The sequence below is a fragment of the Pelobates fuscus genome, chromosome 2, assembly GCF_036172605.1.
Source record: "Pelobates fuscus isolate aPelFus1 chromosome 2, aPelFus1.pri, whole genome shotgun sequence".
NCBI classification, from domain to species: domain Eukaryota; kingdom Metazoa; phylum Chordata; class Amphibia; order Anura; family Pelobatidae; genus Pelobates; species Pelobates fuscus.
The window spans coordinates 256,978,414-256,991,242 of NC_086318.1; the positions used below are offsets into that span (position 1 = coordinate 256,978,414).

The 12,829-nt window shown below is 36.2% G+C and overlaps 1 protein-coding gene across 1 annotated transcript; it reads right to left on the minus strand.

Moving 5' to 3' along the window:
- Positions 1 to 1,081: 1,081 nt before the first annotated feature.
- On the minus strand, positions 1,082 to 8,975 carry LOC134586283 (scavenger receptor cysteine-rich domain-containing group B protein-like). The gene is made up of 4 exons (XM_063441770.1): positions 8,915 to 8,975; positions 4,459 to 4,488; positions 1,186 to 1,500; positions 1,082 to 1,092 (listed from the first exon to the last, which is right to left on the minus strand). Exons 1-4 carry the CDS (start codon positions 8,973 to 8,975, stop codon positions 1,082 to 1,084), a joined length of 417 nt encoding a protein of 138 aa, XP_063297840.1.
- Between the last annotated feature and the right edge of the window lie 3,854 nt (positions 8,976 to 12,829).

A 12,829-nucleotide genomic window follows, 5' to 3' on the forward strand; every position in this document is an offset into this window, starting at 1 on the left:
TTTGTTTAGAATAAATTATTTCTTCCTTCTTGTCTGGAATAAGAATCACATTACTGAAGAGATCAAATAGTATTGTGGATTGTTTTTTTGGTATGAATCTTGTTTTGAGGGGGTTTAACCTAATTTGTCTAAGATAACCAATAGCACCTCATTTTTAAATTGTCCTGGTGATGACAACTTTTATATTAGAATAACTATGAGGGTTTTTTGGAAAGGATTTTTTTAACCCCTTAAGGACCAAACTTCTGGAATAAAAGGGAATCATGACGTGTCACACACGTCATGTGTCCTTAAGGGGTTAAACATTATTTTGGATATTCTATTACAATAGCAAGATCTGCTTGTTGGGTCATACTCTTAACTTTAACACATTCCTAGAGTGGCCTTGTATGTGACATTACCCACCAAATTACAAAGCTCCCTTCACCCAACAAACTATATTAATCCACCAACACTGTTCACTCACCTACTCACCAATCATTTCCTATATAAATTAAGTTAACATACACACATTCGATACATGTCCTCATATAAACAGGTGCCTATATACACAAAATACTTGTACAGTTAAATACAAACTATTGAAATAAATCTTTACTTAGGCTGGATTAGGGTGTTTGGAATTAGACGTGTGCTCACACAACACTTGAAGTGTTATGGTTAAGCATCATTACTAGTGACCACATTTACATAGATGTTTGAGGACTATGTATCTCACAACGCCCTTTATTGTGCAATGGGCGGTATGGCATATAAAAAGAAACAGAAATATAAATGGTGAGATCTAGATGTGGAAAATTAAGAGCTATTTAAGTGCATTCATATACAGCAATGAAAAGTCTTAAACCCAGGTGTCAGTGATTCTTGGCTCACCCTGAGTGGAAGAAGGACCAGCTATGTGGAAAAAGTGAAGTGAATTTGGAATGATAGCCAAGCGTCAATAGTAACTTTGTGCCTTATGTTTTTATTTTTATTTTATTTTTTTTATTATCACTGCTAGATTAGTTTGTAAAAACTTAATGTACTTATTAGCCTAAAATGTTACTAATATTTTTTGAGGTTACGCATTGAAACTAACTTCTTAGTTAGTGTCTGTGAGAAATAAAGAAAGAGAAAAATAAATTGACCAAACAGATAGAACAAAAAGGACAGGCAGACAGATCAATCAACAATTTGTTTCTTTACCTGAGCAAATGATACCAGCATCCTCATGCGGCCTGCAGTCATGAACACCCCATCCTCTATGAGAGCATTGTGAAAGGGCTTGCTCACTTCCAGAGCACTTCACATCATCCATCAAGATGTTTCCAGAACCCTTTTCAAAATATGCATTATGTAAAGCTTCAAGAGCATATCCACAATTCAGCTGTTTGCATACTATAGCTGCACTTTGGATGCTCCAGTAATCATCACATACTGAGCCCCAGGATTTGTTATAATTAATCTCCACACGTCCAGAACATCTGTCCCAGCCTCCCACCAGGCGCACAAGGAAAATATCTTTAAAAACAAAACAAAAACAAGAATGTGTAAATGCATAAAAAAAAAAAAAAAAAAAAAAGGCTTCATAACTACTATAACATTACACTGGATATTTGATGAGGAAATGTTGGGCTTTTTTTTGCCAAAACACTAGTTCCCCCCATCACAAAAAGGGGAAGGCGGGTGGGCAAGAGTTCTTTATTGGACCATGAATTGCTCCCACTATTGTGTATTTTTTTTTTTTAAATATAATTTTTATTGTGATTTTGCAAGTTTAGCAAGTATTAACAGATAGACATGTATGTTCAACAATATTTTCTTATCAGACAGGACAAACCTCAATGGTATATTGCAATATTTCGTCATAATCTCATATATTCTGTTTCTCCATTACATAATCAATGGATGTTAAAATTCTAAGAGGTTATTATATTTAGGAGTTGAGTTGAACACATTATCAAATATGAATCAGCAAAGATTTAATAATACAAAAAACATATATAATATTTACAACATAAAAAGACCTAACATCTTAGGGCAGCCAAACGAGAACGCAAGGGGATGGGTGGTACCAATGGTATTTGTCGATATTTTATTTCTACAAGAGCCAAACTTTTTTGGGGAGGCATCACTAGAATTATCTGGATAGAAGTATCAATGCACGGGTTTGTTGACCACAGATTATCTATTCTTTATAATAGTCAAGCCATTTTGTCCATAATTTATTACATATACCAATGTTGTTATCTTTAACCCCTTAAGGACACATGACATGTGTGACATGTCATGATTCCCTTTTATTCCAGAAGTTTGGTCCTTAAGGGGTTAAAATAAATTGCCTTTTCCATTAAGGCTTGAAATCGATATTGATATTAAGTTTTAAATCACCAAAACATTTAGACACTCCTAATTTAAGAGTGTCTAGACTGTTACAATCCCACCAAATGTGTTTAATTGAACCACATTCATTGTTGCACCGCCAACAAACATAAGATAAGTTTGTTTGGAATGTGCATACTTTTGTGGGAACCATGTACCATCTATGGACAATTTTTAGGAATGTTTCTTGTAGGCATATACAGTGAATCATTTTCCGCAATGTTTAAAATGAATTTAGCCAATCCTGAGAGGAAAAGGATTTATCTAACTCAGTTTCCCATTTGATAACGGTATTGTGTTTAACTCCCTGCTTTAGTACCTCTAAGGTTCTTCTTAGTACTGAAGTTTTGTTGTTAGCCTCTCCAAAAAGGATCTAGGAGTGAATCTTTAATTATAGATATCTTCTGTAGAAAATTGCGTATTCTTAAATAGGTAAAATGTTCTTTATTTGATAATCCCATTTTTTTCCTGGAGTTGTGAAAAGCTGCCGATACCAGAAATAGTATATAAGTCCTGAATTTTCACCCTATCCCTAGCTTGCCATCTAGATAGGTTAATATCTCGGATATAGAACTTCAGGATTTCCAGAGGAGCATTTAAAGAAATTTGGTTCTGGGAGAAGCAATAGTTTTTTATCGGTTTTATAGATTGGAAAATATGTGAAACAATTAGATTGTCAATATGTAAGTTTTTAAAATGTTTCTTGTCTACCCAGAATAGATCAAAAGGGTCAACAGTTCTGCATAATCTTCTTTAATGTATATACCATGCGTTTAATTTTGATTTATTATTTACCCATTCTAGATAGTGTGAAATCATTACCGTATCGTGGGTGTAAACTATGTTTGGCTGACATAATTTTGAATGCAATCCTAGGTTTCTTATCACCCCATACATAGGATATAAATAAACAGTGAAATAGTTGGAGTATTTTCTTTGGAACTCTAAGGGGGATTGTACGGAAAATGTATTTCAATTTCCGGAGTAAGTATGCTCTGATAATGTTTATTCTTCCAAGCCATGATATTTGTAGTTTGGACCATTTTAACATAGTGTTTCTAAATTCTTTAATGAGTGGGGTATAGTTTTGGGGTATAGTTATCATAAATTCACTCTTTTTATTATTGACGTTAATATTTATTCCCAGGTTTATTCCCAGGTGTCGGAAGGAGTTAGACCAGTTAGTTTTATAATTATTATTCAGATTTCCTATTTGAGCATTTGTTAGATTGCGATGTAGAACTTAGTATATTAATTTTATAATTAGAAAATCTGTTATATTCTTCTATACATTGTAAAGTGGCTAATATGGAGGATTCAGTATTTGTTAGTGTCATAATTATATCATCAGCGAACAAAGTTATTTTTGGTTCTTGATGCCCTAAATCCACTCCAGTTATATTGTGGTTTTGTCTTATGTAGACTGCCAGTGGTTCTATTGAGAGGATATAAAGAAGAGGTGCCAAAGGGCATCCCTGACGGGTTCCGTCTTTAATAATAAACCAGTCCGAGTCTAGACTATTCCCATATATTTTTGCCACAGGAGAAGAATATAGGGACATTGTAAGATCTTTGAAAATACCCTCTATCCCAAACGAGGAGAGTGTAGTAGACATAAAATTCCAATTTACCCTATCAAATGCCCTTTCTGCATCAACAGCTATAAAAACTGTAGGGGTAGATTTGTTTTTTTGTGTATTTGTGTATTTTTATACACTAACCAATTATAAAACAACATGCTTTTGCTCAAAGCTGCATTAGTGGACGTTGAACTAGAGAACACAATGACATGTTGTTTTTCAACAGTTGGCCTCTAAACATGCACCAGACAACCTCTACTACAGAGACGTTATGATGGCATCCAGAATCCCCATATTGTTAGAAGGAGCTAGTGGTAAGTCTCCTTTTTAAAACTTTACATTGAATCTTCAATATTGGTATCAATGATTTTAGAGATTACCAGAGGAGGATGCCCAGGGATTAAGTCTTGGATAAAGTATTATGTTAAGAAATAATGCAGTGTATGATGCAGATCATCTCTCTCTATACATATATTACATATGTCACAAGTTCTCATACAAATATTCAGGCAGTTACCTGGAATATTACTTGTGGGATAGCTCCATCCTGCAAGACAAAAAATAGACAGAGTTACCATTTAAACATAGTAAATTAATTCTTATTAATTGTCTAATCATAATTTAGAACTCTGAGGTAATTTACAGTGACTTGCCAGAATTTTAAATGTAAAGGCCAAACAGAACAGCTGGACAAAGTTACTGGTTATTTATGGTCTATGTATAGTATGGTCTATGTATAGTATATTTATGGGCTATGAGTAGTATGACTAAAGTCTAATTGGTTGTTAATTTAAATTTAATAGCAATGTTTAAGCCATTTTAGTAAATCTAAAAATTTAATATACACTTTGATTCACAACTCCTCTGTTGTGTCCTAAATTTTAAATAAACTTTAAAGGGACACTGTAGGCACCCAGACCACTTCTGCTCATTGGAGTGGTCTGGGTGCCAACTCCCACTACCCTTAACCCTGCAAGTGTAATTATTGCAGTTTTTCATAAACTGCAATATTTACATTGCAGGGTTAACTCCACCTCTAGTGGCTGTCTATTAGACAGCCACTAGAGGTCACTTCCTGGGTTCTAGCACAGGTTTCCTGTGCTAGAGCGTCGCTGGACGTCCTCACGCTGTGTGAGGTCCTCCAGCGTCGCTCAAAACCCCATAGGAAAGCATTGAAATGATTTTTCAATGCTTTCCTATGGGGAGACGTAATGCGCATGCGCGGAATTTCCGTGCATGCGCATTAGGTCTCCTCGGCCGGTGAGCGAGATCAGTCTCGCCCACCGGCCAACGTAATCACTAGGAGGAGCGTCGCGGAGGCGGAGACAGCGGCGAGGGACATCGCCGCTGTCCCAGGTAAGTCACTGAAGGGCTTTTCACCCCTTCAGTAACCGGGGATTGGTGGGTGGGAGGGAGAGGGACCCTCCAGTGCCAGAAAAACGGATCGTTTTTCTGGCACTGGAGTTTCCCTTTAATTCACATAATAAGTCACCATGTCAGCTGTTGTCAGCTGCTACAAATTTGCAAAACAAAAGCCAAAAGATGAGAAAATAGTCTGCTATTCTGCCAAATTTGAGAATTCACATAGCTGAGCTCAAATTTACTTATTGATTGTCAGCTCACTACAAGACTTTTCTTACTGAATAATCACTTGACTTCCCAGAATTGACTGGCTGGGCTGGCCATTAGACAATCAGGGCAAATGCCTGTTCTGATAATTATGGGCAAAGGCCAACAGAGGAGATCACAGGATCTCCACAGTCAATCCCTGCAAGTGGACACTACCAAGCACACTACCAAACACCTATTCAAATAGAGAGCTCCATGGCCAATGGGGAGATCAAATATTTCCATCCCCAGCTAGCGCTATTTCATTTTGGGAGATCAGGTAGCTTGTGGTCTACACCTCCAATGGCAATGCGCTGATACTTTCCCAAGTACCAATCTGTGGGAGCGGCATGCACCTATGGGAGGTGCAAGCCAGCTACCTCATCCACTGATTTTCCAGAGATCAGCATTCCTCCCTCCCTAACCCAAGGGTAGACAGAGGGAGGGTGGAATAAGCATTTTTTTTTAATAATCATTTTTTATATTCAATACCTAACAGACTTCAGGCCCTACTTCCATGCACATACTGCAACCCCTATGCTTCCTAAACACACACACTACAGCCCCTCCCCCCTCCCCACACACCAGCCCTTGTTCCCCATACACTACAGCTCCTATCTGCAGCTACTATATTCCATGTGCACACACACACACACACACACACACAAAACAACCCATGTACCCCTTCACAGACTACAGTGCCCATTCCCCACAAACACTGCAGCCTCTATACATACAAACACGCATTATAGCCCCTATATTACCACACAGAAAAGTTCTATCCAGACAACACACTGTGTTCCTTATCAACACGTACACATTAGAAAACATATTACAGCCTAATCTTCTATAATTCTCACTACAGTCCATATCCACACATTTTAAATTGAATATTAGCTGTCACAAGTTCCAATTTATGTTTAAAAGATTTTTACAACCTAGGAGTGCCCTGGTAGATTTAAAATGATCTGGCTTATCTGCAGTCCCTGCCTCCACTACTTTCAGGAAGCTATTTGAGAACGGTCGTCTCAGATTGTTTTAGCAAATGAGCTATACCTGCAAAGCAATTTAGTAAAGCTAATGGAAGATCCTGCTTGGCAGCTTGTTGCTCTCTGTCAGAAAAAGTACAGGTGGGGAATAATGCCTGTTCTAAAAACATTTTGCCTACTTGGACAGGCTGTCAGGAAACTCCTGGTTTAATAATAACTAGAGCACGCTATGACAGTTATGGTGCTTGAATGCTCCTTTAGGTGCCAAAATGTTGCCAGGTCCATATGCTGTGGCTTTTATTAATAACCTGTACCACTGAGAAGTTGAATGAAGAGTAAATTGTATTTTATTACATTGAATGAGGAGAAAAACAAAAAGAGTAGAGTGGAGCAGTGCTGGATAACAGAACAAAAAGAGAATAACAAGGCAGCAATCCTGAGAATAGAGAATTCACTCTAGACTCCTAAAGATAACTGGAGAAGACAAAAATGTAAAAGTTAGGTTGAGCCAATAGGTGCTGAAACACAATTTAATATAAGGGGGATATAAATAACACTCTCAAGATACTGTTATATCAACCAAGTAGAATACAACACAAAGTCCATACAAAAGTCCAAAAAATAAGAAGAATAAAATACCAAATGATTGAAAAAAACTGTCCTAAAATGATAATCATCTTTCTGATATTCGTTCAGTATCTTTGGAATGGCTTTTCTTATAAGCAACGTATGAAAGAAAGCAAAAACAGGAGGATCCAATAGTAAAAGCTATGATATACAACACATAAGCCTAAAAATGCCAACTTACATATCATGGAGCTATAACAAGCTCTGGATAAAATAGCATGCAGTGGTTTTCTAATCCCTACTTGCAGAATATTCCTCTGGCAATAGTTCAAAAGTAGACCATATGAAAATAAAAAAGAGAAACAAATTGTCCTGTCTGTATGAGAGAGTATAACTAGTAAAATTGAGATATGCTCATACAGTTGTTAAATGAAGAAAACTCTGCCTAGTAAGTGAGAGCAGCAGTTATTTATTTGTTGGCACTTAAACCTACTACCAGAGATATCTACAGGACTATTCTTTTAAAGAATCCTAGGTGGGGATCGTACCACCCAAGACTGATACATAGAGCAGTTTGACTGTGCTTCCAAATGTGAGTATATCTCTATTTTACTAGTTATACCCATTGTAGCAGCCTGACATCTTTCATCCTCCTAAATTGAGTTTTTATCATAAACAAACTAAGTAATGTGCATAGGGATAAGAAAATATGTCAGACTCTTGGAAAATCCTTTGCTGTAGATCAGTTTTACATCATCCCATAGCACTATTTTGGCTTCAGTCAAGTCAACAGAATGCACTAAATAGTCAGAAACAGATTATTTTATTTTTCTCAATCTATTTCTCTTGCTGAGATGCTTTTTTTTTTTTTTTTATAACGTGAATGAAGATGAAGCTGAGCTCAGGACATTTGATGATAAAATGACCATGGGAAGAGTGTCAGAATATTTTATGACAAATATTCTTGGTTTACTATTTTCTAAAAATATATCTGTAAAGGTGTCATTTAAATGAATTGGCTTATAAGCTGTGACAAATGAGATTTATATCATAAAAAGCAATATGTCAAGAAACCAAGCATGTGAACAGAAATTGGTGTGTCCTGATTCAGGTAACTTTAACACAAATCTTTGCTGTGGATGCAGATGTATGTAAATCATTTTTTCTTTTCTTCACAACTCCTTACTGCAAACAAACTAAAGCAATATTGTAATAGTTTTATTACCATTTATTAATATTTAGGGTTTGGTTTTTTTCTTAACTAGTAGGGTTAAGAGTGGTGAAAAAGTGGGTACACGAAAAGGTTTTGTTTTACTAGGATTATATTATGGGCTGTCAGTTTCTGAAAAGATTAATATTTAAATAATTTTACAGGACAATTCATCTTCCCTGACTATTATACCCATAAATAAAGCATTTTAATAAAATGTTCTAACATTTAGAAAGAGACAGTGAGAGGTAAAGATATACAATATTAAAACATTCAAGGGAAACTTTAAATATATTGTTAACAGTTTAAACATCATAAATGTATATACAGTTTATACAGTCAAAGTAAGCTAAAATTGTATATTAGTAATGCATGTTGTGACATATGAAATAAAGAAACTACAGAACAAGCATAGCAAGTACACAACTGATTGTCTCCATTTTTTACAATACTACAAACACACTAAACCAGAATACATAAAGACAAACTGCATTAATGGCAAATACCAAAGTACTAAAATATTTAAAACTAAAACACCATTTAAAAAAAAAAAAAGTCTATACTAATATTTGGTTATATGCTACCCATTTACACATTACCTGAGGATATTAATGATCCTATGAGAAATAGAAAGCAGAGTGTCCTGTCAATGGCCCCCATTTTAAGAACATATGAAGAAAATAAGGGACAGCTATATATACATATATATATATATATATATATATATATATATATATATATCTTATATGTCCTCTAATCAATAATGATTACTCCTTGAACTTCACCCTTTCCATTAACAAGTAAAAGACTATGTCAAGGTAATTGCTACATATTGATTTAAAACAACAAAAAGTGTTGTTGTTTTTTTGGATCAATGAGTTTCACTGTTAATGTCTAACATTGTACTTTACACAAACCTTAATATATATATTATCTGATTCAAACAGCTAGATAGATACACTGGAGTTTGCTCTGGTCATCATGTTGATCAAGTGGATGGTAATAAATCAGTTTGAAGGTCAAACCCAGACTATTATAATTGTTAAAATACTATGCATTACTACGTAATTTAGAAAAATATCCTAGGAACCATTTTAAAACTCTTGATATCTTACGATTTTAAGACTACTTTTGACATTTCTGATGTGAGAGTTATTCACAAAAACATTATTTATCAAGCACATTGCACAGGAATGTCTGTTGACATATGCATATTTTGTTGGTCAATACAGACATTATTCATCTTGGTTCAAAAAAAATAAAATAACTAAGGGTCCCAATAAGCATCACAACAATTACATTTTACTAAAGTGGATTTGATGCAAAAACCCTTTTATATATTTTTTTCTGTATTTCGGATGACTTCCCTTAGGTGTCAGTAGTACATCTGGGATACTCTCGGACAATATCAGTTTTATGCAACATTTGCATTTGGTGACAGGACACACAGATTGCTAATGCTCAGACACAGTGGACAGACTAGAAAAAAATATGTATGTACCCCAAACACACCAATGTACAAATAGAGTATAAAAATATACAATTATGCCACTTAACTTTGTACACTGCTTCCCACGATCACTGTCCCACACAGTGACCTTTAACAATGTGGCATATATGTACAGAAAAATGCAGTGTCTCTAAAACAAAATGTTACAAATACATAGTGTAACACAGTATGATAGCATTAAAACTATGTTGCATAGATTGCACTCACAAACACATGGCAAATCAGAGTGCCCCACTAAAGCCTTTCTAGATGTCCCTGGAGGGCCAGGACATCCTGTGTCCTCCTAGTTACCCAATACAGGAACCAGGCACCGGAATCCAGGTAGGTTGTGTGGAAATGTATTGGCAGCAATAAACTCAAAGAATATAAAATAAACAATAAGTAGTCAAAGGTCCTATAAGGTGCCCGTCAGTTCCAGTCACAATGCTAAGGTCTGAATGAGGCAATGAACGAGGGTCATTATCAGAGATTTTGGGGCCCTTAACACAGACAAATCTGTACCCCCGGGGGCCCGCCTCCAAGCCGCCAACAGGGCCTACCCACCTCCAAGCCCGCCCACATGGCCTGCCTCCAAATCCAAAGTGTGTGTAAAGTAGATACAGAGTGTGTTTGTGTATTGGATGCAGCGTGTGTAAAGTGGACACAGTGTGTGTTAGTGCATGTGTAGTGAATGCAGTGTGTGTCTGTGAATAAGTGTGTGTGTGTGTATACATTACACACAATGCAAGCCTACATTCTTACATTCAAACACCAACATTCACACACATACGCCATACAAAAACATGCTAACATTTAAACACCAATTGTGTGTATGTATATATATATACACACACACACACACACACACACACATTTTTTGTTTAAATATATATATATATACCCTGTTCCAAATTATTATGCAAATTATATTTTTTCTCATTTACCTAAATAATTAATGTAAATAACAGTCAGCATAATTCTCATGTTATCAACTATTAAGAGTACAATTCAATTTTTATTGAACAAACCTCTTAATGATAACAGTATTTTTTTAAAACATAAAAAGCTTACAATGCACTGTTCCAAATTATTATGCACAGTAAGTTTCAAAACACTTTATAGGTTGTAAAGAACTGAAAATTGTAATTTGTTGTGTTTGCAGCATATTTACTGAAATCAAAAGCTATTTCAATCAAACTTACAACAACATTTTAACTTTTTAAATATTTTAACAGGTCATGTTTAGAGTTGAGCGAACCAAACTAGAAAGTTCGGGTTCGTACCGAACATTAGGTTTTTTGGACCTCGGGCCCGAACACGGACATATCACTGTATGTTTGGGTTGGAGTTCGGTGTTCATCGATTTAATGGCGCGTTTTCAAAGGCTGCAGCCAATCAACAAGCGTTTGACTCGTGTGCCCTTAGAAGCCATCACAGCCATGCCTACTAATGGCATGGCTGTGATTGGCCAGTGCAGAATGTGACCAAGCCTCTATATATTAGCTGGAGTCGCGTAGCGCCGCACGCACATGCGGTCTTATTAGTGTAGGGAGAGGATGCTGCTGCTGATAGGGACAGCTTAGGAAAGAATTCTGCAAATTAGTACATTAATGGGGTGTGGTGCACTTCATATCTGAGAGTCAAATAGAAGCTTCAAATACCGTGGTTAGATCGGACTTTTAAAAAGTAAATTTTCTTTGGTGCTAAATAGTACATTAGTGGGGTAGTATATTAGTGGGGTGCACTTCATATCTGAGAGTCAAATAGAATCGTCAAATACTGCTTTCGCATTGCAGTTTTAAATGTAAAATATTTTGGGTGCTTAAAAGTACATTAGTGGGATGCACTTCATATCTGAGAGTCAAATAGAAGCGTCAAATACTGCTGTCACATTTCAGTTTTAAAACTTTAAATTTTTTTGGTCCTTAACTGCTAAATAGAATTTTAGTGCAGTGCACTTCATATCTGAGAGTCAAATAGAAGCATCTAATAGTGTTCTTACAGCGCAGTGGTAAACATTCTTATTTTCTGAGTGCTAATCTGCTAAATAGTACATTTTGGGGCATGCACTTCATATCTGAGAGTCAAATAGAAGCGTCTAATAGTGCGTTTACAGGGCAGTGGTAAACATTCTTATTTTCTGAGTGCTAATCTGCTAAATAGTACATTTTGTGGCCTGCTCTTCATATCTGAGAGTCAAATAGAAGCGTCCAATAGTGTGATTACTGAGCAGTTGTAAACATTCTAATTGTTTTGCTGCTAATCTGCTAAATAGTACATTTGCAGCCTGCGGTGCACTTCATATCTGAGAGTCAAACAGAAGCGTCAAAAAGTGCGCTTACTGCGCAGTTGTTAACATTCTAATTGTTTTGCTGCTAATCTGCTGCTTACATTGGAGTTTTAAAAAGTCAATTTTTTTTTGGTGCTGAATAGTATATTTGGGGTGTTCACTTCATATCTGAGAGTCAAATCAAGGCGTAACTTTGATTTGAATTTACTACATCGGTCACTTGTAATATTGTTTCACACGTACAACACTTGTTACACAGATCTAAGTGATAGAAAACAGATTGGTATTTTCTACACTAGAAAATACCAGTTAACAAGCTGCTATATTAAAACCAGTGATCAATAGCTAAGAGGTACTTCAACAATATTGTAATTCTGGGGCAATACCCTCACAAGTCAAACTGAGAGGTCAGTTTATAGGGAAAACTTTTGCCTGGAGGAAATTCTAAAACAATTTCCATATGTCCTTTGCAGACTTTACATGCTGGAAAAACACAGGTGCCAACTGCTGTGGCTTTCTGCAGTGTGTATGCTGGCAAGGAGGGCAAGTTTGAGGAGTGGGTGGAAGATGATGTGGAGGATGATGAAGTCCTAGACCCCACATGGAATCAAGGTCATGCAAGTGACATGTGCAGTTTGGAGGAAGAGGCGCTGGTCGCACAGAGGCACCAGCACAGCATAAGAGAGAGCAAGGTGCAAAAGCGGAGCGGCCGTCCCCATGCGCTCGTCGGCATGT